Source organism: Ovis canadensis, chromosome 14 (genome assembly GCF_042477335.2).
Source record: "Ovis canadensis isolate MfBH-ARS-UI-01 breed Bighorn chromosome 14, ARS-UI_OviCan_v2, whole genome shotgun sequence".
Classification (NCBI taxonomy): domain Eukaryota; kingdom Metazoa; phylum Chordata; class Mammalia; order Artiodactyla; family Bovidae; genus Ovis; species Ovis canadensis.
The window spans coordinates 77,747,719-77,775,303 of record NC_091258.1 but is presented as its reverse complement, the minus strand read 5'-3'; the positions used below and the strand labels follow the sequence as shown (position 1 = coordinate 77,775,303).

General features: G+C 46.3%; 2 protein-coding genes across 9 annotated transcripts; both read right to left on the bottom strand.

Annotated features, from left to right (window-relative positions):
- Positions 1-594: 594 nt before the first annotated feature.
- On the bottom strand, positions 595-27,423 carry LOC138418306 (vomeronasal type-1 receptor 4-like). 8 transcript variants are annotated; one of them, XR_011248502.1, is made up of 6 exons: positions 27,128-27,308; positions 16,949-17,310; positions 15,533-15,723; positions 12,910-12,991; positions 1,954-2,105; positions 595-1,641 (listed from the first exon to the last, which is right to left on the bottom strand). XR_011248502.1 is itself a non-coding variant. In XM_069549498.1 (4 exons), the coding sequence occupies exon 4, from the start codon at positions 12,837-12,839 to the stop codon at positions 11,910-11,912; it is 930 nt and encodes a 309-aa protein (XP_069405599.1). In that variant the 5' UTR covers positions 12,840-12,991; positions 15,533-15,723; positions 16,949-17,310; positions 27,128-27,308; the 3' UTR covers positions 10,667-11,909. The 8 variants fall into 8 exon arrangements, 2 of the variants coding, with proteins under 2 accessions (XP_069405599.1, XP_069405600.1); XR_011248504.1 differs by lacking the exon at positions 16,949-17,310 and having other exon boundaries at positions 595-1,612; positions 27,128-27,369; XR_011248501.1 differs by lacking the exons at positions 595-1,641; positions 1,954-2,105 and having other exon boundaries at positions 10,667-12,991; positions 16,601-17,310; positions 27,128-27,341.
- On the bottom strand, positions 21,105-22,013 carry LOC138418307 (vomeronasal type-1 receptor 4-like). Its single transcript, XM_069549501.1, has one exon. It carries the CDS (start codon positions 22,011-22,013, stop codon positions 21,105-21,107), a length of 909 nt encoding a protein of 302 aa, XP_069405602.1.
- Positions 27,424-27,585: the final 162 nt, after the last annotated feature.

Genomic DNA, 27,585 nt, shown 5'->3' with positions numbered 1-27,585 from the left:
CCCATAATTATAATACTGTGATGAAATTTGCCTGATGGACAACTTGACGGATTCTTTTTTGTTTGACAAATTGTATTTCTTCTTCAGCACTTTGTCTTGTGTTGGAGTACAGCTGATTAACAATGTTGTGACAGTTTCAGGGGGACAGCAAGGGGACTTGGCCACACATACACATGGATCCACTCTCCCCCAACCCCCCTGCCATCCAGGCTGCCACATAACCCTGAGCAGAGTTCCTGTCTCTACAGCAGGTCCTTATTGGTTCTCCGTTTTAAATACAACCCTGTTTGCACGTCCATCCTCCACTCCTAGGGGAGGTGGGGTAGACTGGTTCTTAATATGCAGATAGACCCAGTTTCAGCCTTTGCTTCTTATTGTGAAAGATCACAGGCTGTGTTTACATCTAAAGCGTAATCCACCGACCTGGAAATATCGAATGTGGATCCCGCACAGGATATGACGTGACATCGATGGTGTCATGCATGAAAAGTATGTGAAGAGTAGGAAGTCACAGAGTGGTCATTTTCTCTCCCTTTTCCTAACCCCCAGGATTCTTTCTTACCCTCCTTTTCAACAAGCAAAGGCTACCAGTGGTCTCAGGGCACAGACAGAGATTTTATTTTGAACTTGATGATTTATAACACCTTCATTTTTTTGTTGTTCAGCTGCTAAGTCATGTCCAGCTCTTTGCAACCCCATGGACTGCAGCACGCCAGGCTTCCCTTTACTATCGTTTACTACAGCATCCTTCCCTATCTCCTGGAGTTTGCTCAAATTCATGTCCATTGAGTCGGTGATGCCATCCAACCATCTCATCCTCTGTCTTCCCCTTCTCGTCCTGCCTTCAATCTTTCCCAGCATCAGGCTCTTTTCCAATGAGTCAATTCTTTGCATCAGGTGGCCAAAGTATTGGAGTTTCAGCTTCAGCATCATTCCAATGAATATTCAGGACTGATCTCCTTTAGGATGGACTGGTTGGCTCTCCTTGCAGTCCAAAGGACTCTCAAGAGTCTTCTCCAACACCACAGTTCAAAAGCATCAGTTCTTCAGCACTCGCTTTCTTCTCAGTCTAACTCTCACATCCATACACGACCACTGGAAAAACCATAGCTTTGACTAGATGGACCTTTGCTGGCAAAGTAATGTCTCTGCTTTTTAATATGTTGTCTAGGTTGATCATAGCTTTTCTTCCAAGGAGCAAGCGTGTTATAATTTCATGGCTGTAGTCACCACCTGAAGTGATTTTGGAGCTCCCCCCCAAATAAAGTCTGTCACTGTTTCCACTGTTTCCCCATCTATTTGCCAAGATTCAGGAGAAGAACCTGAGGGTTCTAGGATCCCTAAGGAGCAGCAGGAAGGGGGAATTGATGGGAAAACACAAAGCCAAGGCATCTGAAAGCTGCATCAACCACAGGTGAAAATCATCATGGGCCCTGATATAAAAAGTGAGAACAGAATTGAGCAGGTAGAAGGTGACGAAGGTGACCACCAGCATCAGGATGGTGTGGGCGGCTCTGGTCTCCGGGGGGCGTCTGTGGTGCCTCGTGGGGGTGTGGACATACTGCACCCTCTGGCGGCGTCTGTGCAGGAGAAGCACCGTGGAGCCGCTGGACTAGACCATGAGGGTAAGAAACACGGCATCTGAGGTGGACCACAAGCAGACAAAGCCTGCTTTAGAAGCCGAGGGTGAGCAGAACCACATGCCTTGGGCATCAGTATAGTTGTGCTTGTCCTGTGGACCAGAGATGCTCACAGGAATCCAGATATTCATTAAGAGACTGGGCATCCAGCAGGTGCAGCAGGAAGGGCCAGTGACCCTGGGGGCCTTTCCTCTGAGCATCGCCCACTCCGCCCTCCTGGGGGTGAGCGTGAAGGCCTGATAGGTGCTCAGGACGCAGGGGGAGCACAGGGCGGTGCTGCGAGCCACCCTCTGTATGTAATACACAAACTTACACCCGAGGCTGGAGAGGGGCTTCCTTGACACAAAAGCTGCCATTGTGTGGGGAGGCTCAGCGGACAGAAGAACCCAGGAGTTGGCCACGGCCATGTGGGCGACAGTCGTCTGCAGGGGTCTCCGTTTGTGGCCAAGCAAGGCTGGGGAGACACTGCAGAAGAAGAGGGTGACGTCAGCCAGAGCCCCGTTCCCAACATGGAACAGAAATAGGGCTTTCAGAAACATTTCCCCTGATTCTTTCTGGGGGCGGAGCATCTTTCTGAATGTGGGTTTCTCTGGTGGTTCAGACAGTAAAGAATCCGCCTGCAACGCAGGAGACCTGGGTTTGATCCCTGGGTCAGGAAGATCCCCCGGAGAAGGGAATGGCAACCCACTCCAATATTCTTGCCTGGAGAATCCCATGGACAGAGGAGCCTGGCGGGCTACAGTCCACGGGGTCACAAAGATTCGGACACGACCGAGCAACTGGCACTTTTGGTTTCTCACACCCTTCTGAGCACACGTGGAGAGGGCTTCAGAGTGGCCTGGCGTGAAGGTCAGGATTTGCTAGTGCAGGCATGGGGACTCTTATATGACCTCGCACACAGGTCCTGGACCTTCTATTCCGAAAACAGAGACCATCATCCATCACAGAGGAGGGACTGAACCTGCAGAAGTATGCCACTGACACCTATTTCACATTTTATCATTATTACTTTGTGTTTCTTTCTTTTTACTTTTATATTCTGACTCCCTACACAGATGTAAAACCTAGGAGCTTAGAAGCCATGCCTGTGTTGGTAAAAAATATATGATTGACACATAATAATAAATTAATAAATGTGTAGTTGGTAAATAAGTGAAAGGAGACAAAAATGAAAATACACGGCTGTTCTTCAGTCACTCGGTCGTGTCCGACTCTTTCTTGACCCCATGGACTGCGGCATGCCAGGCTTCCCTGTCCTTTACTATCTCCTGGAGTTTGTTCAAGCTCTCATCCGTGGAGTCGGTGCCTACACCATATTTACAATTCATTTTCACCCTCCTTACCATTATCATGCATGAAGAAAATTAAACAGAAAGGCAGAATAATATACATATTACAGGGTTACAGAAGTTATTAAAGTTTTCAAAGAATATAGTTCCAGCTGTGCAGAAATCTAAATTATACATTGATGCGATATGCCGGGATCCGGCCCCAGTGGATCCAGGGTGATTCGAAGGTGGGGACGGAGTCGGAGTCCTTGGAAAAATACATATTTAATTACAGATATATAGAGATTAGAAACGGATAGTGTAGTAGGAAGATTAGTGGAGAAAAAGAGGCTGAATAACTTGGTTTACGTGGAATAGCACCCATGCTCCAGATGGGAATTCAGCCAGAGAAACGGGGAGCAAGAAAGAAGTGACATGGGGGAATCAGTCTTTCTGGAAACTGATCCGATTTCTTTATTTTTGGGTTTGCTTATATACCTTTTGTTACACATAGGGATGAATACAGAGTCACTCGGGGGTCAGCAGTTCTGACCTTTATCAAAATCAGGTGCTTCACATAAATGTATAAAAAAAGGTCTTAGGGATATTACATCAGCTTCTGGCCATGAGATCTGCTGACATTTTATGATCCTTTCTTTCTGATAACCAAAAAACTTATTTCTTCCAAGGGTGTTTTTTCTTAAACCAGGCACCACCCTCCAAATAAAGTTACATTCCTATAGGGTGAGGGTGTGGTGAGTTACAATCAAGAAAGGAATTTATTTAACCCAAGGTTAACATGATTAATCTTAAAGGTTAATGCTTATTTCTCCTATATGTTAGTTATATTCATTATAAGGGCAGGGAACATGGAGATTTAGCAGCAAACATCAGCCCAACAAATGAAAATCCTTTCACCAATGCTCCCCTTAAGATCTATTTAGTCTTAAGATAGTGATAGAGTTACATTTTTACATAGCAAGGACACAGTGATTTATAACAAAGCACAATGATCTATTACAAAAGAGAAAATTCATTAACTCAAAAAGTCTAGTGTTGCCAACCTTAAAAACTACTATATTTCCTTTGCTATATTCCAAATACATTGATTAATATATTCCCAGGCGCCTAAGGATATGGAGGCCTGGCGGCAATCATTGACTCAACAAGAAGAAAAAGCCCTATGCTAATTAAGACTCAAAATATTCCAAAACTCTATGTGCTGTTTATGGTTAAGAGGTAGTAAACAATCATGCGGCAGGAGTATGGATAATCCTGTCACACAAGCTAGTCTGTCAGCAGAGAGGTTTGACCTGAGACACCCTTGTCCCACCCAGGGCAGGGAATTAGCAGTAATTATTGGCACAAGAAATGAAAAACCCTTCACCAATATAATTCCTAACCAACCCACTATACTAATTTTCAACTCCCCAAAAGAATTTGCCTTTAGTAAGTCTAAAACATCTCAGATTGGGAGGCTGTAAACAATCACATGTGGCTGGATAAACCTATACAGGTGGGCTAGATAACCTTCAGAGGAGTCCATAAGCTGAAACACTCTAGTCACGCCCAGGAATTTTTATTGCCTTGGAGCTGCACGTTTACTCCTTCTCCGAGAGAAACGGTTATGGGGGAGAGCCCCCCGTAAAGTCAGAGGTGTAGGTGAGAGCATCAAACAGACTCTGGTTTCGGGGTAGATGCTCGGGAACAGGGGCTTTCCTGAGGCTTGATCACGCCTTTGCGTATGCCAAGCCTCGTTCCTCATGACCTTTGCCATGGGCGGAGTTCCTCACGCTGGCCCCCGACAGTGATAGTATACAAAACACCCATCATGAAATGGGCAGCTCTCTGACTATACAGGCTGCTGAAAGTCCCTCAGATGATCTATTTGGTATGGAAAATAACCTTAGTTTGCAAAGAATTTTAATCATTAATAATTTTGCAGGTCTTGACTTGCTGAGAAGTCTGTGGAGAGATTTTTCTAGAGCAGTTTCCAGCTTGCCTCAGGCTGTATGTAAAAATAAACACTTCAGTCAAAACATCCAGGTGTACACCTTCAATAAGTACAGTTTTTGCTTGTCAATTATGTGACCCGAAAGCAAATAAAATACTTTGGTTGTTAGACCCAATGCACAGACAGATTGCTTTACATCTTCATTAGTTTTCATTTTTGTAAAAATGAGAATCTTGCTAAACTTGCAAACGAATATGATAACTAGTCTTTTTTGTTAAGATTTTTTTTTTGGATGTGGACCATTTTTAAAGTTTGTATTGAATTAGTTACAATCGTTTCTGTCTTTGTTTTGGTTTTTTGACCTCAAGGTATGTGGGATGCCTTAGCTCCAGGACCAGGGATGGATCCCGTACCCCCTGCATTGGAAGGCGAAGTCTTAACCACGGGACTGCCAGGCAAGTCCCAAAAGAAAGATTTTAAGGAACAATCTAACTTTATACATCCAGGAACTAAAAGAAAAAAAAAAACTAAGCCCAATGCTCACCAGAAGGAAAGCATTAACAAAAATCAGAGCAGAAGTAAATGAAGTACAGACCACAGTGATAAAAGATCAGCAAAGACAATAGCTGGTTTTTTGAAAAGATAAACTCTCCGCCCGCCCGGTAGGAATGTGAGTGTTAGGAACAAACTGGAGCCAGGACAGGCTCTAAGGAGCAGGCTAGGCCTGAGGTTTAGTCTCTAGGAAAGCTGAGGCCCTGGGAACTCCCGCAGGCAGTGTAGCTCGACCAATCAGAAAAAATCCCCGTAGCCCCCCGCCTGCGCCAGACCCGAGCCAATCTGGATAAGGATTCGAGGTTTAAAAGTCCTGCGCACGCATACAGTTTAGCCAATCAGCTATGCTGTTACAGGAACAAAGCACCGTCTGTATAAAAGAAGATGTGATTCAGAGCTCGGGGCTCTCCTCAAGACTCCACTGCACTGGATGAGACCTGAGCCCTAGCTCGAGCTAGCAATAAAACCCCTTTGTGCTTTTGCATTGCTGTGAGGGTCTTATTCTCTCAGTCTTAGGGAACCGGACCGTGGGCATAACAGTGAGGGATGATTATAACACTCAAGGTCAGGCGCCTAAGGCATTTCCCATCTTACTAGTGTTTCTTGTCCGAAGTCCAGCTGAATTAACTTCCCTTAAAAAAAAACACACACACATATTTTCCTTTTATCACAACAATTCACATCCATCCTTTTTCCTGGAATTCCCTTCTTTCCACTCCTTCAACTGTCTTGCTCCCTCAGACTCCAGCCCACTTGGTTTCACTTGCTTACAGTCCCCTGATGATAATCCTCAATGACGGGTTCTGATTCGCTATCTCAGTCTCAAGATGGGATGGGGAGGGAGGTGGGAGGAGGGGTTCAGGATGGGGGACGCATGTACACCCATGGCTGATTCATGTCAATGTATGGCAAAAACTACTACAATGTTGTAATTAGCCTCCAATTAAAAAAATAACAAAAAGAAAACTTGAAAGAAAAGATACTAGAAAAAGCAAAAGGGGGTAAGATCACTGACATAAACACAGATGTTACCTTGGGAAAGAAGCTGAAATTCTTGCTCCGTTGGAAAGATGATGAACTTTCTTTAACATCCCACTGTTCCTACACCCACCTCCCACTGATGCTGCTGCTGAAATGCAAGTCAGTCTATGAGGAGGAAGTGATTTTCCTGTTGCACACTGACACCAGAAAATTTGAATAATAAAATGTCATTTACTCGAAAAAAACACAAAAACTTTTTTTTTTTTTTGCTTTTGTTTTTACTCCACCTCCCTCTTTGGGTTTCCCTGGTGGCTCAGATGGTAAAGAATCTGCCTGCAATGCAGGAGACTCATGTTCAGTCCCTGGGTCGGGAAGATCCCCTGGAGAAGGGAATAGCAACCCACTCTTCTTGCCTGGAGAATCCCATGGACAGAGAAGCCTGGTGGGCTACAGTCCATGGGGCTGCAAAGAGTTGGACGCAACTGAGGACCAACACTTCCTCTTGCAATACACTCAGAGTCATTTGAGGACAAGTACAGCTCCCCCTGTTGACTAACAGATTCCCTGCCCGCAGTGTCTGGACATTCAACATGCTGTGAGCATCAGCTACTGCTACTCCACAGCGTCTCCAGCAACAGAGGGAGGAGATACAAGACTTATGGATTCTGATCTCTGCTGTGAATTACAGTTACCTGCAGCTTCCACAGCATTCCTAGAAAGCTGCGTCTCGCCGTGGCCCCAGCCATGACGGAGAACAAACCTCACCTCGTACTGGACCTCCTCCTTTGGCTGTGACCTTCGCGCCCCGTTGCCTGTGCTCAGCTGCGCTGTTTGAGAAACAACACTGCCGGCATGTGTGCCAAGTTGCTGCAGTCGTGTCCAACTGTTTGCGACCCTGGGCATGGACATGCAGAGTGAGGCAGGGTCAGCCTGCATCCTGCACAGTCTCAGCTCCAAACTCCTCTCCCGCTGAGAGCCGGCTCTCCTGTTTCCTGCCCTGAGACTGAACACAAGGGAGCACTCACCTGCCTGCACTCGGCGCCACACTCTGTGCAGGGAAGTGGCAGTCGGGATGGGCCCCAGTTATAGAGACAGGGCCCCTGGGTCCGCTCTCCCCACAGAGGAGCCATTATCATGTCGTCTGGAGCGGAGGTGACACTGTCTGCATGGAGAGTCTGGGGCGTCTCCAGTGAGGGCCGGATCTTACCCCCAGGGCTCGTCACCCTCACCCACGCCTGGGGACTAGGGACAACTCCTGGCAATTACTGAGAAGGTTCACGCGAGCAGCTGAGCAGAGGGCAGGAGAGTTTTCTGTGTTCCCTGTGGGAGAGCCCAAGTTCACAGTGACAGTCATAGCCGGGGGAGGGACACTCACAGAGCACGCGGGCTCCCTTCACTGCCTCCCGGTGGGCATTTTCCTTCATGGCCTCACTCTTCCAAACTGTCCCAAAGTGTGTTCTCACTGATCATCAGCGTGGGGTCTGGAGGCTGGGCTTTCTCCTGAGTTGAAGTTCCACAGCCCTTTCTATTTATGGCCTCAGGTCTGTTTAATCTGGAAAACGCCCCCTTTGAAGCCAGAGTTTCCCTTCTCAGAATCCTCAGGTCTCCCTCACATCCATGTGGCTCTGCAAGGACCTTGTCATTGGCTCCGCGTCACCCATGGAGCCCCCTCCTTGAGCCTCTTACTGGACATCCAGCCCGTCCCCGTGTTCTGGGCCATGAGCCTGGTCACACGCATTCCTAGATGTGCAGACAGGGGTTAGCAAGATGAACTTATTAGGACAATATTAGACTTCAGAATTCTTTACGTTGATCGCTGTAATGATCAGTTGCTAGTTGGAGATGTAAATCGGTGTTTGGGTCCTTGAAACCTGCTCCATTAGGTGCACAGTGGGCCTGGGATCATTGTCCCGAGGGAAGACGGTACACTCTCTGCATCGGGCCCCTTCTGGGGAGAATCGGCGCATGAAGGCAGCAGACACGTCCACGTTTCATAAACGTGGGTTTTCCAAGATGACCCAGGTAGACGGGACACCGCTTCTATATGGTCGTACATTCATGACCCCTGTCTGGGACAGGGTGCTTGATACTCATCTTAATGTGCTGAATTCACCATGGGGACGTTGCTGGACACAGACACATAGAGATAGTTTGGGCCTACTATGTGCCATTCCTCGACTAGGTAGTGAAGATACAAAAAGAGTTACTAATACCCTGGATTCTGATATTTGAAACCCATGACTCATCAGCAGACTTTCTAGCTGAGCTGGTGGAAGTGTCCAGATCTGAGCCGTCCGGTGTGGAAGCTCCCGTCCCAGGCGGCCACTGAGCTCATCTGGACCGGGCTCATCTGGACCGAGAGGGGTTTGGGTGTAACAGACATCCTGGATTCGCCTTCTGTATTGAGGTGCTCCCATGTTGGGTGCAAATATATTTACAACTATTTCATCTTCTTCGTGGACTGATCCCTTGGGCGTTATGTGCTGTCCTTCCATGTCTCTTATAACAATCTTAGTTTAAAGTCTATTTTCTCTTAGCAAGTATTGCTACTCTGACTCTCTCTCGATTTTCTTTTGTGAGGAATATCTTTTCCCATCCTCTCACTTTCAGCCTGTGTGTCTTTAGCGCGAAAATGAGTGCTTTGTACAGCAGGTGCATGGTATGTTTCTTTATCCATTTTGGTGGGAGCATTTCAATTCTTACATCTTCTTCGAAATGGTCATAGTAGTTCTAACCAGAATATAAGAATTTGTGAACCCACATGTAATGACTAGAGCATTCTATACAAAGAGTTACACATTAAGACGACCTCTTTTAAAAATGCAATGATAAATATGCCACATTTTCCTAAAAGATAGAATTAGAGAAAAGGAACTCAGAAAATAGCGATTAGGATGAAACAGAAAACAAAGTCCCAAGATTCTGCACAACAGTGACGAAAACTAAACGTTTATGTGACAAACAGGAGTAGGCACCTTCTATTATTCCCTCCTGTTACTCCATCCATCGAGTCAGTGATATTTACTGGTCAAATATGGAAAGAAAGTCCAGGCTCAAAGGTAAAATGATCCACTGTACAATACGGGTAATTATGTGTGGCATTACAGCACAGTAAAGAAATAGAAGTGAAACAAAGATACAAAAGAGTGTAGAGAGTCACCTCCATTTTCCAGGTTTCATAGCATCACCGTGAAATAAAATCTCCCCACAACTCAGGGGTGATACTTATCGGGACCAATATTGGAATAAGTGCCAATCAATGTACATCAGGTATTAGTCAAACTAATATGGAAATAAAGTGTGTGGACACACTTCAAACGATACCGAATAAAGGACAATTCTTTCAGAGCATTACACTGTCCAAGAGGGTAGCTGATTTCCTCAATGTTTCTGCGAATAGCTCTTGAGCTGCTATTTCATGGTTTGACTTTCAGATCTCTCAAGGCAGTGCCAACATTGATTTGCCTTCTAGGTTGATGGGATTTTATGTAAAAATTTGGTACTGAGTACACATGTCAGGAAGTGAAAGTGAAGTCGCTCAGTCATGTCCGACTCTTTGTGACCCCATGGACTGTAGCCTACCATGCTCCTCCATTCATGGGATTTTCCAGGCAAGAGTACTGGAGTGGGTTGCCAATGCCTTCTCCAGGGGATCTTCCCGACCCAGGCATTGAACCTGGGTCTCCCGCATTTTAAGCAGACACTTTACCATTTGAGCCACCAGGGAAATCAGAAGGCATAGGGAATTCCCTGGCTGTCCTGTGGTGGGGACCCGGTGCTTCCATTGCTGAGGGCACGAGTTTAATCCCTGGTCAAGGACTGGATCCTGCAAGCAGGGTCAAAATTTAAAAAAGAAAGGAAAGAATTAGTAAAGAACAGAAAAAAGGTACAAACTTTCTCTTATAAGTAATTATGGAGAGGGGTATACAAGACGTGACAATACTCTACCGCATATCTGGACGTCGCTAAGAGAGCAATCTTAAAAGTTGTCACCACAAGACGAATCTTTGTAACTATATACAGATATTGTATTAACTAGACTTGTGATGTTTTGCATTCTATCAAAGAAGGGCACTGCCAAAGAATGCTCACACTGCTGGACAACTGCGCTCATTTCCAATGCTGGTAAGGTTATGTTCAAAATTCTTCAAGCCAAGCTTCGGCGGTATGTGAACCAAGAATTTCCAGATGTACAAGCAGGGTTTAGAAAAGGTAGAGGAACCAGAGATTAAATTGCCAACGTCCGCTGGATCACAGAAAACGCAAGGGAATTCCAGAAAAACATCTGCTTGTGCTTTATTGACTACGCTATATCACAACAAACTGGAGAATTCTTAAAGAGATGGGAATACCAAACCACCTTACCTGCCTCCTGAGAAACCTGTATGGAGGTCAAGGTGCAACAGTTAGAACCTTACATGGAACAATAGACTGGTTCAACATTGGGAAAAGAGTATGTCAAGGCTGTATATTGTCACCTTGCTTATTTAACTTATATGCATAAAACATCCTGCAAAATGATGGGCTGGATGAAGCACAGGCTGGTATCAAGACTGCTGGGAGAAATATCAGCAGTCTCAGATATGCAGATGACACCACTCTAATGGCAGAAAGTGAAGAGGAACTAAAAAGCCTCTTGATGAAAGTGAAAGAGGAGAGTGAAAAAGCTGGCTTAAAACTCAACATTCAAAAAATGAAGATCATGGCATCCGGTTGCATCACTTCAGGGCAACTAGAAGGAGAAAAAGTAGAAGCGGCAGCAGGTTTTGTTTTCTTGGGCTCCAAAATCACTGCAGATGGTGACTGCAGCCATGAGATTAGAAGATGCTTTCTACTCGGAAGAAAAGCTATGACAAACCTGATCAGCATATTGAAAAGCAAAGACTTCTCTTTACCAACAAAGGACTGTATAGTCAAAGCTATGGCTTTTCCAGCAGTCATGCACAGATGTGAGAGTTGGACCATACCAAGGGCTGACACCGAAGAATTAATGCTTTCGAATTGTGGTGTTGGAGAAGACTCTTCAGAGTCCCTTGAACTGTGACGAAATGAAACCTATCAATCCTAAAGGAAATCAACCCTGAACATTCATTGGAAGGACCGATGCTCAGACTGAAGGTCCAGTATACTTTGTCCTGATGTGAAGAGCTGACTCACTGAGAAAGACCTTGATGCTGGGAAATATTGAAGGCAAAAAGGAGAAGAGGGCGGCAGAGGATGAGATGGTTGGTTGCCATCACCGATTCAATGGACATGAATTTGAGCAGACTCTGGGAGACAGTGGAGGACAGGGAAGCCTGGCGTGCTTCCACAGCAGTCCACAGGGTTGCAAAGAGTCAGATACAACTGAGCGACTGTACGACAGCAACACACAAAGACTGTGTTATTCTGTTGCATAACCAAAACTTCTGTAATGGTGTGTGCTAATTATACTTCAAAATAAACAGTGCTCAGTAGATAGTTACAAAATAGAGAGCTTGTAGCTAATATGCAAGTTTCTTCATATTTACTATTTCAGCCACGATGCCTAAAAACCCAAGAGCAGCACCCCTGAGCTCTAGGATCCCTAAGGAGCAGCAGCAGCGGGCTAACAGTGGGGAAACATGAAGCCAAGATGTTAGCGGTATGAAGCAACGACAGGCGAAAATCTAAAAATGCAGCAATACGAAAAGCAAAAATGCAATCCAGTGCGTAGAAGGTGACGAAGGTGACCACCAGCATCAGGGTGGTGTGGGCGGCTCTGGTCTCCGGGGGGCGTCTGTGGCGTCCAGTGGGGGTGCGGATATACTGCACCCTCTGGCGATGTCTGAGCAGGAGAAGCACCATGGAGCCGCTGGACCAGACCATCAGGGCAATAAACACGGCATCAGAGACGGACCATAGGTACAGAAAGCGTGCTTTCGGAGCTGAGGAGGAACAGAACCACTTGCCATGGTTATCAGTATAGTTGTTTGTGCCCTGTGGACCAGTGACTGTCACAGGGACACAGATATTCATTAGGAAACTGAGCAACCAGCAGGCGTAACAGGAAGGACCAATGACCTTGGGGGCCCCTCCTCTGAGCATCACCCACTCCGCCCTCCTGGGGGTGAGAGTAAAGGCCTGATAGGTGCTCAGGACGCAGGTGGAGCACAGGGTGGTGCCTCGAGCCACCCTCTGTACGTAATACACAAACTTACACCCGAGACTGGAGAGGGGCTTCCTCAAAACAAAAGCTACTATTATGTGGGGAATCCCAGGGGAGAAAATAATCAAAAGATTGGACACAACCATGTGGGCGAGAATCACTTCTGTGGGTCTCGTCTTGCGGCCAAGCAAGATCGGACAGATGCTGTGGAAGAAAAGAATGACATTACCCAGAGCCCCAACCACCATCTGTAATAGAGAGATGGTTTCCAGAACCGCCTCCCCTGGGTTTCTCAGGGCAGCTCTGTGAACAGACATGGAGAGGACGTTAGAGTGTCCTGGAGCGGAAAGAGGGCTGAGCTGGTGATGACATCAGAAGTCTTCTTACACAATCAAAGTGGAAAAGGATTCTTGCATTTTCTGTCTCCCGAGAAGGGAGACATTGTCCTGCTCCACAGGAGGGTCTCAACCTAGAGAACACATGCACGGCATCAGTTACAATGTCTAATACAAAATACTTCCTATTTTGTATTTATTTCTGTCCACTTGTGTAAGCTGATGCTCCACTAGCCTGTGAGGTCCAGGAACTTGAGAACCATGTCTCTCTTGATCAATAACATGACTGATGGATGCGTGCGTCCGTACACGCCAAGTCTCAGTTGCGTCCGACTCTTAGTGACCCCGTGGACTGCAGTTGCCCGGGCTCCTCTGTCCCTGGGATTCTGCATGAAAAATACTTGGAGTGGGCTGCCATGCCCGCCCCAGGGGATCTTCCCGACCCAGGGATCGAACTCGAGTCTTTTATGTCTCCTGCATTGCAGGTGGGTTTTTTTTTCTTTTTTTACCAAATAGCACCACCTGGGAAGCCCTGGTTGACCAATAATTGGTGTTAAATAATATGTCCTGAATATACATATTACAGGTGACATGAGAGAAAGACAGTGATATACCCTTCCCCTTTAGAGTGTATGATCATTCTGACTATTATAGTAACAGATTGACTCTGAAAAATGAAACAATACTACTGAGATTATAGGAGAGTCTGACTACATTTAATACAGCTGTCGCTGAACCAGTTGTCCACCTTGGAGAACTCACAGCTCATCAGAGATACGAAAGAACGATAAAACATTGGTCATGCAGTTCTGGATTCTGCTCCCTCATGGAAGTCAACTTTCTGTCCTAACAATAATTAAAACACAGAACACTCTGTAAATTCCTGAATTCCTAACAGAGGCGAGAACAGAGGGGAAACCTCTGCTTCCATGATTGGAGAGACGGACAGTGAATAGAAGGGGTCGAGGGTATTGGAGCACAGGTTCATGAGCGAAACACCTCGGACCCAGGGCAGAAAACCCTGAACTTATAAAGGATTTATGTAGGCTCTATGGGTTGCTGGAGGCTCCGCATGGAGATGTCTGGCAATTAGAAACTCCAGGAACACCAAGTTATAGGGAGATCCCCACAGTTCTGAGTTTTGTAATATTTCTTTGAGGGAAAAATCAGTGGCAAAAAAATCAGTGGCAAAATCTCCTTGTGCTTTCAGTGGGGGTTGGAAGGGGAAAAACCATTCTGAAAAACATCAGAGCACGAGGTTCTTCTTAATCTGCCTTTAGGAGAGGTCAGCTAACTGGAGCCTAACCAACCGGGGTTTTTCTCAGAGCCTGACTGACCTGGGAAGGGAAATACCCAGCATCCAGCCCACACTAGCCATTCTGCCCAATCAACTGGGGAGAAAAAAAGCAGAGAATTGCTGGTGAGGTTCACAGTCCAGAGGCACAGGCTCACAGAGAGACTGGGACCTCATTGTAGGATGTAGAATCTCCCCTCTCCCCTCACCTCACCACCACATCACTGAAGGCTGATTAACAGTTCCTTTTACCCAGTACCTCATGTCCAGATATCAAGAAAAAACTCCTAGGCATACTACAAGGCAAAGAAAAATTTGGAGACACAGAGCAAACTTTAAATTCAGACACGGCAGGAACGAGGGAATGATGAAACCTTCTGGACTTTGTATGTGCTGTGACTAAGCACGCACAAGCCAGTGGAAGCAGCAGGAATTAACGCGATGCTGAAGCTTCAGAGGAGAATGTAACTCACCTCACCCCAGCTCAGCACAGAGATCAGGGCTGGTCTGTGCAGGCCTCCTAAGAGAATAAGAAAGCCCTGCTAAGAGAGCATATCGTGTACCCAGGACCATGGGCAGAAGAGTCGGGACCTCAGCCCTGCACAGAGGGACACAGCGGGGGCAGGGGAGGGCGGAGCAGGCCGCGTCCAGTGCAGAATCACTCGGCCTCTTCTCAGAGCTCGCCTCGATGAAAGTCCTCAGTCTTAGGCAGGACTGCCACCCGGGGTCCTTCTCTGTATTCACCTGTTTTAGTCTGCTTGAGGTGTTATTTCAAAAAAAATGCATCACCCACTCAGGGGATTATAAACAACAGAAATTCACTGCTCACAGTCCTGGAGGCTGGATGCCCACAAACAAGGCTGTAGCGAGGACCCCTCTGTGAGAGTGCCCTTCCTGACTCACGGCTGGTGCTTCTCAGAGCGTCCTCATGTGATGGAAAAGTCCATGGTGCTCTGCAGAGCCTCGCTTACAGCAACACTAATTCCACATGTGAGGGCACGGAGCACCCACCTCCAAAGACGGTCATGTGTGGGGTTAGGTTTGCAAAGCACGAAATTTGCAGGGACTCAAACTTTAGACCCGGAGAAGGAAATGGCAACCCACTCCAGTGTTCTTGCCTGGAGAATCCCAGGGACGGGGGAGCCTGGTGGGCTGCCTTCTATGGGGTCGCACAGAGTCGGACACGACTGAAGTGACTTAGCAGCAACAAACTTCAGACCACGGACAGCCCAAGATATATTTCAGTGCATTTCTGAGTATAAAATGCAAAGTTAACTTACAAAAGCCAGTCATATTCTAACTTCTATTTATAAGTAAAAAAAAAAAAAGCGTACATGGTTCCTTTCCATCGCTCACATTTCTTGGCAGACTTGAAAATTACCTGAATTTCATCTCGCTGCAGATTCTTTTCCCTTTCCATAATGCCTCAGGTTAAGGAAGGACAGTTGGGATTTTTTTCCATATTCCTGAGAAAAATATGTGGATCACACACAGCAACACAAAGCCCACGCAGAATGGAGAGAGAATATCTTTGCCGAAATTAGTGAAAACCTTCATCCAACTGAAGAGGGGCTGAAAATAGGAAAAATGTGTCTGTCGTTATTAAGAAGCGTAATTCTGTGTATTTCTGTGTGTGCACGTGTGTGTCTGTGTCATCAGGACTTATTTGATGCTGTAGGATTTTCCAGTTTAATGAACTCAGCACAAAAATATGTTCTCATGTATTCATACTGCTGCTGCTGCTAAGTCACTTCAGTCGTGTCCGACTCTGTGCGACCCCATAGACGGCAGCCCACCAGGCTCCCCAGTCCCTGGGATTCTCCAGGCAAGAGCACTGGAGTGGGTTGCCATTTCCTTCTCCAATGCATCAAAGTGAAAAGTCAAAGTGAAGTCGCTCAGTCGTGTCCGACCCTCAGCAACCCCATGGACTGCAGGCCACCAGGCTCCTCCATCCATGGGATTTTCCAGGCAAGAGTACTGGAGTGGGGTGCCATTTCCTTCTCCAGTATTCATACTAACCCTAATCTATTAGGTCTGAGAATATCAACAGACTTCCTTTAAACATGGCTGAAGGACTCAGTGACTCTGCTCATACAAGACTTGGCAGAGAGTCCACAGTGACCCCCTCCCTCTTCCCCTCATTGTCAGGGACCCCAGGACACAGGATTTGCAGAGAACTCCCAGCTCTGGTCCCACTCAGGTACACACCCCAGCACATTCCCCCCTTCCACCTGCCAGCCAGGGCATGGATGGGGCAGCTCAGGACAAGGCAGGGGGGCACCTGTCCTGCCCAAGGTGCTGACAACGCAGCTCTGAGCTCCTCTCCCGCTGAGAGCCGGCTCTCCTGTTTCCTGCCCTGAGACTGAACACAAGGGAGCACTCACCTGCCTGCACTTGGCACCGGCTCTCCTGTTTCCTGCCCTGAGACTGAACACAGGGTAGCACTCACCTGCCTGCACTCAGCGCCACACTCTGTGCAGGGAAGTGGCAGTCGGGATGGGCCCCAGTTATAGGGACAGGGCCCCTGGGCCCGCTCTCCCCACAGAGGAGCCATTATCATGTCGTCTGGAGCGGAGGTGACATGTCTGCATGGAGAGTCTGGGGCGTCTCCAGTGAGGGCCAGATTTACCCCCAGGGCGCGTCACCCTCACCCACGCCTGGGGACTAGGGACAACTCCTGGCAGTTACTGAGAAGGTCCACGCGAGCAGCTGAGCAGAGGGCAGGAGCGTTTTCTGTGTTCCCTGTGGGAGAGCCCAAGTTCACAGTGACAGTCATAGCCGGGGGAGGGACACTCACAGAGCACGCGGGCTCCCTTCACTGCCTCCCGGTGGGCATTTTCCTTCATGGCCTCACTCTTCCAAACTGTCCCAAAGTGTGTTCTCACTGATCATCAGCGTGGGGTCTGGAGGCTGGGCTTTCTCCTGAGTTGAAGTTCCACAGCCCTTTCTGTTTATGGCCTCAGGTCTGTTTAATCTGGAAAACGCCCCCTCTGAAGCCAGAGTTTCCCTCCTCAGGATCCTCAGGCCTCCCTCACGTCCACGTGGCTCTGCAAGGACCTTGTCATTGGCTCCGCGTCGCCCAGAGGCCACCTCCTTGAGTCTCACTGGATCACCAGCCTGCCCTTGTGTTACAGTCCATTAGCTCTGGCAAGATGCACTCTGGGACATGCAGACAGGGGTTGGGGAAAAGAATTTATTAAACTTATATTAGGGAGAAAATGTTAGAATTCTTTAAATTGATCTGTGGGTGATCAATTGCTAGCTGGAAGTTCGACTTGATAACTGGATGTTTGATACCTGATCCATCAGGTGGGCAGCTGGCCTGGTGTTTCTCCTGGGGGACCGTGGAGCAGAAGGGACACCATCCACCCTCCCCATCAGGCGCCTCCTATGGAGAACTGGTGCATGAAGGCTGCAGACACGTCCGCATTTCATGAGCAAGGGGCTTCCGAGATAACCCTGGTAGACAGAACATCTACCGCTTCTTCAGAAAACAGTATTTATGTTGGCTGCACGAGGCTTCTGGGGCTGTGCACAGCCTTTCTCTCGCTGTGGAGAGCGGGGCTACTCTAGTTGTGGTGCGTGAGCTTCTCGTTGTGACTTCTCTTCCTGCAGAGCTCGGGCTCTAGGCCACAGCGGCTCTAGGCCACAGCGGCACAAGCTCAGTTGCTCTGCGGCGTGAGAAACCCTCCCAGACCAGAGATGGAACCCATGTCCCCCGCACTGGCAAGCGGATTCTTAACCACTGGGCCACCAGGGAACTCTTACTGCTCCTATAAAGCTGTACACTCATGGCCATGTCTGGGACAATGTGCGTAAAGGTTTTAATATATTGAATGATTATTCACTATGGGGACATTGCTCAACATAAACACATAGAGACAGTTTGGACCTACTATGTGCCATTCCTCAACTAGGTAATGAAGACACAAAGAGAATTACTAACACTTCAGGTTCTGATATTTGAAACACACGATTCATCCCCAGACTTCTAGCTGAGTGGGTAAAAGCATCCAGATCTGAGCCATCCAGTGTGGAAGCTCCAGTCCCAGGGGGCCACTGAGCTCCTGACACGGGCTCATTTGGACTGAGGGGCTTGGGTGTAACACACACACCGGATTTACCTTCTGTATTGAGGTGCTCCTATGTTGGGTGCATATATACTTAAACAATTGTTACATCTTCGTGGATTGATCCTTCAATCAATATGTAGTGTTATTCTTTGTCTCTTGTAACAGTCTTTATTTTCAAGTCTTTTTTGAATAACTATCTCTGATTTTGCTTTGATTTGTGTGGAATAACCTTTTCCATTCTATCACTTTCAGTCTACATGTGTCTCTAGATGGAAAGTTTTTTGTAAATAGCAGGTATATGGGTCTGTTTCTTTATCTAATCAGCCTGTCTGTGTCCTTTGGTTGGAGCATTTCTATTCTGACATATTATTTGAAACAGTCATAATCATTCTAAGGAGAATATAAGAAAATTTGGAAGCTCATATGTAATTGATACAGCAATAAATACAAATAATTATACATTAAGACTACTAAGTACAATGGAATATTAAAATGCCACATTTTCCCAGAAAAAATATATTATGACAAAGCAACACAGAAAACAGTGATTAGGATAAAATATAAAACTAAGTCTCAATATTCTGTGTTTCAGTGATGAAGACTAAACGTTTAAATGAAAAATATGGAATGGGAAGCTTCTCTTCCCTCCATCATATGACTTCATCTGTCTAATCAATCAAATTTACTGACGGTCAGCCGTGACCAACCTATACAACATACTAAAAAGCAGAGACATTACTTTGCCGACAAAAGTTCATCTAGTCAAAGCTATAGTTTTTCCAGTAGTCATGTATGGATGTGAGAGTTAGACTATAAAGAAAGCCGAGCACCAAAGAACTGATGCTTTTGAACTGTGGTGCTGGAGAAGATTCCTGAGAGTCCCTCGGACTGCAAGGAGACCAAACCAGTCCATTCTAAAGGAGATCAGTCCTGAATATTCATTGGAAGGAGAAAGATGCTGAAGCTGAAACTCCAATTCTTTGGCCACATGATGCAAAGAACTGACTCACTGGAAAAGATTCTGAAGCTGGAAAAGATTGAAGGCAGGAGGGAAAGGGGACAACAGAGGATGGGATGGTTGGTTGGCATCACTAACTCAATGGACATGAGTTTGAACAAGCTCCGGGAGTTGGTGATGGACAGGGAGGCCTGGCATGCTGCAGTCCATAGAGTTACAAAGAGTCGGACTTGACCGAGCGACTGAACTGAACCATGTAAAGAAAATCCAACATGAAAAATGATGTTACCCATTGAATAACATTGATTTTCGTGTAACACTACAGCATATCAGAGAAACATGAGCGAAAAAAAAAAAACACCACAAACAAAAACCTAACACTGTCTCCATTTCCCAGGATTCTTACCCTCACCTATGAAATAAACCGTCCACCCCCTCTGGAGTAACACAATGTAGAGCAATACTGGATTACGTGTAAGCGTGTATCGGATATGAGCTACACCCAGGGAGACAAACTTTGTGGAAACACTTCAGATGTTCCTGAAGAAAGGAGGCTTCTTTCAGGCAGCTGCACTGGCCAAGGGGAAAGTGGGTTTCCTCAGTAATGGCTGGAATCTTTTTCAAGTTGATAATCTCATGGATTCACTTTCAGACCTCTCAAGGCAGCATGAGCATTTATCTGTTTGACCTTCAAAGTTGTTTGGATTTTGTGTAAAAATTTGTACTGAGTACAAACATCAATGGTACCAAATTCTAATTATAAAAAATACATTAGTCATGGGTATATAAACATACAGCATGGAGACAGTGGTTAATAATACTGTATTGCATAATGAAAAGTGGTAATAGAGTCAACCTTCAAAGTTCTTGTCACAGGAAAATTTTTGTAGTATGTACAGAGGTGGAAATGGTGACAGATTTTATCTGGGGGGCTCCAAAGTCACTGTGGACGGTGACTGCAGCCAGGAAATGAAAATACGCTTGCTCCTTGGATGAAAAGCTATGACAAATCTAGACAGTGTATTAAAAGCAGAGAACATCACTTTGTCAACAAAGGTCCATATAGTCAAAGCTGTTTTTCCAGTAGTCATGTATGGATGTGAGAGTTGGACCATAAAGAAGGCTGAGCACTGAAGAACTGATGCCTTCAAACTCTGGTGCTGGAGAAGCCTCTTGAGAGTCCCTTCAACAGCAAGGAGATGAAACCAGTCCATCCTAAAGGAAATCAACCCTGAATATTCACTGAAAGGACTGACGCTGAGGCTCAAATACTGTGGCCACCTGATGTGAAGAACTGACTCACTGGAAAAGACCCTGATGCTGAGAGAGACTGAGGGCAGGAGGAGAGGGCAACGGAGGGCGAGATGATGAGATGGCGTCGCCGACTCAACGGACGTGTGTTTGAGCAAACTCTGGGAGGTGGTGAAGCACAGGGAGGCCTGGTGTGCTGCAGTTCACGTGATCACGAAGAATCGGACGTGACAAACACTGAAAACAACCTGGCGGTAGATAGATATTAACTAGACTTACTTGATTATCTGCAACATATACAAATATCCAATCATAATGTAAGACCTTAAGTGATACAATGTCACATTAATTACGCTTCAGTTAAAGTGGGTATAAAACAAATATATAAAGAACTACAGAAGAAAGGAATTGGCTATTACTGAAGCTGTCTACTATGTATCTAAGGGGCTTCCCAGGGGGCACAGTGGTAGAGCCTGCCTAATGCAGGAGACACAGGCTGAGCCCTGGTTTAGGGGAATCCCCCAGAGGAGGAAATGGCAACCTGCTCCAATATTCTTGCCTAGAAAATTCCGTGGACAGAGGAGCCTGGAGTTGCAAAGAGTCAGACATGACTGAGAGATTAAACACGGATGCACTACATATTTAGCTATTTAACCACTTTTTCTAACAATTCAAGAGCAGAACCTAGGAGTTCTAGGATCCCTCAGGAGCGACTGGAAGGGGGAAACAGTGGAAAAACATGAAGCCAAGACACTAGAGGTCTGTATCAACCATAGACAAGAATCTAAAAGGGCACTGATATAAAAAGAAAAAATAGAATTCAGCACGTAGAAGATGACGAAGGTGACCACCAGCATCAGGGTGGTGTGGGCAGCTCTGGTCTCCGGGGGGCATCTGTGGTGCCCAGTGTGGGTGTGGATATACTGCACCCTCTGGTGGTGTCTGAGCAGGAGAAGCACCATGGAGCCACTGGACCAGACCATGAGGGTAAGAAACACGGCATCAGAGATGAACCACAAGTACATAAAACCTGCGTAAGGAGCTGTGGGTGAGCAGAACCACTTCCCTTGATTGTCAGTATCATTTCTTGTGTTCTCTGGACCAGTAATCATCAAGGGAACACAGATACTCATTAAGAGACTGAGCACCCAGCAGGTGCAGCAGGAAGGGCCAGTGACCTCGGGAGCCCTTCCTCTGAGCATCACCCACTCCGCCCTCCTGGGGGTGAGCGTTAAGGACTGATAGGTGCTCAGGACGCAGGGGGAGCACAGGGCGGTGCTGAGAGCCACCCTCTGTACGTAATACACAAACTTACACCCAAGGCTGTTCAGGGGGTTCCTCAAAACAAAAACTGCCATTGTGTGGGGAATCCCAGAGAAGAGAATAATCAGGAGATTGGCCAGCACCAAGTGTGTGAGAATCACGTCTGTGTGTCTCTTTTTCTGGCCAAATAAGATTGGAGAGATGCTGTGGAAGAAAAGGATGATATTACCCAGAGCCCCAGCCACCACCTGAAACAGAAAGATGGTTTTCAGAACCACCTCCCCTGGGTTTCTCAGGGCATTTCTGTGAACAGACATGGAGAAGACGTCAGTGTCCTGAAGGTGAAAGGAAGCTGGGCAGGAGATGATATCACCAGTCGTCTTACAGAATCAACATTGGGAAAGAATTATTGATCTTTTCCTCTCCTGAGAAGGGAGACACTGTCATACTCCACATGTGGAGCTCAACCTCTAGGACACATGCGTGACATCAGTTATACTTTTCACTATTAGTATATTAGGTCCTAATATGGCATATCCTTATTCTCCACCAGCATGTAAGTTCCATGAAGTTAAGAACCACACCCGGACTTCCCTGGGGCCCAGGGGTTAAGAAACCGGCTTGCAATGCAAGGACAGAGGATCAAACACTTATCGGGGAACCGAGGTTCCACAGGCCGAGGAGCAAGTAAGGCTATGCGCTGCACCTAAGACCCAATGCAGCCAAATAAATAAATACATTTTTTTAAAGGACCACTTTTATCTTGTTTACCAACATGGCTGATGCATAACAGATGTTACAAATATGTACTGAGTATATATGACTGCGCAGCAGGACAGAAAACATACACCAAACCTCTTAGAGACATTCCTGCCTATTTTAAGAGCGCATGAAGGAAAAAATCGCAAATGGCAAAAGTATTGAACTTATACTACTGTCCAGCTGATCTTAACACAGTTTCAACACAGTCAGCTATCCACACTTGACACTCACATTTCATCAGAATTACCACACACTGTATAACTTGAGAAATCAGCTGTGGACCTGCACTTTGCAGTTCCTCGTGTGAGGAGCTTGGGAGTCACCTCTCTGTCCTAACAAGGAAAACACCAAATAGATGGAAAATTCTCCAATCAGTAAGAGAGGTGAGAGACAGGGGACATCACTGCCTCCACAAGGGAAGGGACAGCAGGTGAAGAGAAGGAACCAAGATTATACTGGAGCAAAGATTCCTGAGCAGAAATCCCTCTGGAGCAAGCCCTGGGTAGGAAATCCTGCCTCATAATCAATGGATTGATGGGGACTCCGTGTGCAAGAGTCTGACAGAATCTCCAGGAGGACCCCCTCATCCCACAGTTCTGTGAGTCTGGTGATATTTCCCTCAGTTACTATCAGAGAAATCCACCAGATCACTTGGAGTTCTGTATCCGCTGTGACTAAACACGCACACAAGCCAGTAGAAGCAATAATTATTAGTGTGACGCTGCATCAGCAGAGAAGTGTGTAACTCACCTCATCCCAGGTGAGCACAGAAGTCAGAGCTGGTCTGTGCAGGCCTCTTAAGAGAGGGAGAAAGCCCTGCTGAGAGAGCTTGTCATGTGCCCAGGACCATGGACAGAGGAGTCGGGACCTCAGCCCTGCACAGAGGGACACAGGGGGGCCGCTGGGGAGAGCGGAACAGGCCGTGTCCAGTGCAGAATCACTCAGCCTTTTCTCAGAGATTGCCTCTGATGGCGCTCAGTCTTAGCCACGACGACCACCTGGGGTCCTTGTCAATACTGGCCTTAGAATGTCTGAACTGGTACAACAAAACATCACCCACTTGAGAGGATTATAAGCAGAAATTTATTGCTCACAGCTCCAGAGGTTAGAAGTCCAAGATCAAGGCTGCAGCATGGCTCCTGTCTGAGGAGAGCTGCCTTCTTGATTCATAACTGGTGCCTCTTGCTGTGTTCTCAGATGATGGAGTCATGGAGCTCTAGAGGTCTCTTTTATAAGGGCACTTTTATAGTTCATGACATCCTAATACCATCATGTTTGGGGTTATGATATCAATATATGAATTTTGGGACAGAAATACTCAGACAATTCCACGGTTCAAGCTACATTTCACTGTATTTGAAAATATTAAATTCAGCATTGAATTGTCACAGACAGTATTATTCTAATCCTATTACCATTTTTAAAAAAAAATTTATTTTGTATTGAGGTATAGGCGATTGACAATGCTATGATAGTTTCAGGTGAACAGTGAAGGGCCTCAGCCATACATACACAAGTATCCATTCTCCACCAAACTCCCCTCCCATCCTGACTGCCAGATCAAATTGAGCAGAGTTCCCTTGCTATACAGTAGGTCATTTGTTGGTTTTCCATTTTAGTACTTCCAATTCTTTAAAAAGGGCACACACTGCTCATTTTCTAGCATTTGCAGTTTTCACAGAGTTGAAAATTCATTAGATTTCATCTCATTACAAAGTCTTTTTTCTTTCTCCTCCTGCTCCAAAATAAAGTAGCGGGGGAGCATATCCCCCATTCAATCAGAGAGACAAAAATATGAGTAACATCTATACATACAACTTAAAAACATCCAGAACTCTAACAGAATGTGCCGGGATCCAGCCCCTGCAGGATCCAGGGGAACCTGAAGGAAAAACGGCGTCGGCGGATGATTTAGAGAGAGAGATAAGGAAAGAATATTGTAGATAAGAAAATAGGGGAGAGACAGGCTGATATTCCTTGGTTTACATAGAAAGCCAATAAAACTTCGAGACAAGAAGTTTGCCCTGTTCACGGAGGCCACAGGTGCCTTCCCGGTCTCCCGAGGGAGTGAAGATGCAGAACGTCTTCCCGTTCAGGTCTTAGAAACCCGGGCAGATAAGTGAACGCAGGGAGCCTCCATGCTCCAAGGGATCAGCCTGAAAAAAGAGGGAGGGAGAAAATGATTGACACGAGGAGATCAAGCTATTTCAGTAAGCAAGGCCCAATACCTTTATTTTTTAAAGGTACTTATATAGCTTATCTTATACATAGAGGGAAATGAAAGATGCAAAGTCATACAGAGTCAGCCCAAACATTACATCTGTTTTGTCTTTATCAAAACCGGGATTTTTTCTGCAAACCTTTCCCATATACAATGTTGTGTATATTATCTTCTGGCCTTGGAGGCCTGTGAACATTTTATGACCCTCTTTTGATAAAGGCTTCTCAACCAGAAAACTTATTTTCCCTTGAAATATTTTTTCTTATATTTCTAATCTACGTCAGCCTCAAAAAGTATTAAACAGAGTTACAGTCTCCCGAAGCAAAGGTGCAGTGAGTTACAAGAAAGAACCAATTAGCTCAAAAGTCCAATATGGTTAATTTCAAGGCTACACTTGTTTTTCTTACTTTCCAACTATGTTAACTAATGCACTCCCAGGTGCACAGTGGATAAAATATGGGAACTTGGCAATGAGCATTGGCCCAATAATGAAATCCTACATTAGCACTACTCTAATAAGTTTTAACTCTTTGAAAGGCTCTATGTTTCAGGCTTTCTGTGCCTCTCACAGTTGGGAGGCTGTAAATAATCACATGTGTAGCTGTAAGAGTCTGGATATATCTGCCAAGCAAGCTAAAATGCTAACAGAGGGGTTTTGATTGGAAATATTTTTCTCATGTCCAGACTTATTAGCTATAGCCCTACGTTGATTTTCTCCAGAGAGGTGGTCAGGAATAGCCCCCTGTTAATGTCAGAGGAGTTGGTGAAAGTCATGAAATAGTAAGACAGATTCTGGTTTTGGGATAGATGTTCAAGAAATCCTAGGGAGCCCGAAGAGTTCTGAAGCCTTGCTTAACAGTTCTCTTCCACATGACTTTTGTCATGGGTGGGATCTCCCGTGGTGGCTCCCGGCAAGAATGTCTTAGCAGAAATTATAACCCATAGTCTAATTTGTTAGGTTCTGAGAAGTCACTAGACGGCTTTACACATGGTTGAGAAGCTCAGTGGCTCTGGTCATGCAGACTTGACAGATTCCGCAGTGCCCTCCCCCCCTTCTTTTTCCCTCATTGTCAAGGAACCCAGGGCACAGGGATTTGCAGTGAAGTCAGCGCCTTGGTCCCACCCAGATACACTGTTGTTGAATTATTACAACATCCAAGTCCTGGAAATAATCTAAGTGCCCACTATAAATAAATAGACAAAGAAGCTGTGGTGTATTATACAATGGGATGTTTGTCATTGGAGGATGGCTGTTATAATGTTGTAACACATGTTTTTATTGGAGTATAGTTGTGTTGCATTGCATGCTGTACAATATTATTTAGTTTCTGCTGTACAGCAAAGTGATTCACTTATCCCCTCTTTTCTTCACCTTTAGGTCACCACTGAGCACTGAGTAGAGTTCCCTGTGCTATACAGTAGGTTCTCATTAGTTATCTATTTTACGCATTGTAGTGTATACATGTCAAACTAATAGTATTACTCATAAGCACTGAATCGTTATTTTACCCATGAAACTGACATAACATTATATCAGCTTATATTCCAATTTAAAAAACTGCAAAAACAAAAGTTGGACACTATCATATACAAAAATGATCTCAACTGGATCACCAGCGAAGTCCCCCAACAAGTCTTAACAGATTTAAGACTGAAATCTCATGAAGTGTCTTTTCTAACCCCTATGATATGAAACTAGACGCCAATAACAGCAGGAAAGTCGGAAAATTCACAGATACATGGAGATGAACAACCACCTCTAGAGCAAACAGTGGTCAAAAAATCCAAAAGGAAATAAAAGACCTTGAGACAAGAGTGCGTGGAAACATAGCAAACAGAAGGTTATGGGATTCAGCACAAGTTGTTCTGAGAGGGGCCTTTTCACAACAGATGCCTACATTAAGAAAAACGATTCTAGTAATCAAGCTAACTTTTTACCACAAGGATCAACAGCAACCAAAAACCACCAAAATACCACCACCACCCCCTCCCCTGCCCCCCAAAACCAAACCCCAAACTAAGGAAAAGTCAATGGATACGAGGAAATAAGAAAGAACAGAGTGGAAATAAATGAAGTAGAGACCAGAAAAACAATAGGGAAGACCAAGGAAACCACGAGCTGGCGTTTGGAAAGATGAACATTCCCTTTGTCACGGAGCACCCGCGGCAATGTGAGGAGGAAACAGTGACTTCGGGCACCTCGGGTGTTTCTAACCCCACGGCCGCCCTCGCTCCTTTTCCCACCAGAGCGGCGGCATTCCTTCCGCTCAAAGCCGGAAAGCCGTCCTGGCCTCACCTCCCAGCTCCTAGTCGCCCCTCTTCCCGCCACGTCAACGGTCTGGTCCTTCAGGCTCAGTCTCCTGGCTCCACCTGCTCAGAGTCACCTCAGGAGCACCCCCACTCACGACTGACCCACTCACTCTCTTCACCTCAAGATGAGATTCATACCTTTTTGTTCGTTTCCTCCTCTCCGCTCTCTCTTCCTGATACATCGAGAGCTCTCGGAAATAAGAAATACTCTCGCGGCAGATGCAGCGCCCGCCCGACAAGCACCGTGGCTCCCGGCCGGCCTCTCCCTCAGCTCTGGCTCGTGCCGGAGCTGCTATGTGCAGGCACCACCTCTGATTTCGCGAGAGTTTACCGGGACGAGGACCTAAACACTAACCCTGCTCTCGCGACAGTTCCTAGACGCTTACCCCTGCTCTCGCGACAGCTCCTGGTAACCCTGCTCTCGCGACAGTTCCTAGGCTCTTACCCCTGCTCTCGCGACAGCTCCTGGAAAGAGGACGTGGACACATGCTCCTGATCTCGCGACAGTTCCCGAGGCACAGGCCTGTTCAGGTACCTCTGATCTCGCTGTAGCTCCCGGAGCTCGAAGATGGACGTGTTCCCCTGATCTCCCGGCA

Excerpts from the sequence above, each read along its gene's own strand:
- LOC138418307 (XM_069549501.1), bottom strand. The coding sequence starts at position 22,013 with ATGTCTGTTCACAGAAATGCCCTGAGAAACCCAGGGGAGGTGGTTCTG.
- LOC138418306 (XM_069549499.1), bottom strand. The coding sequence starts at position 12,839 with ATGTCTGTTCACAGAGCTGCCCTGAGAAACCCAGGGGAGGCGGTTCTG.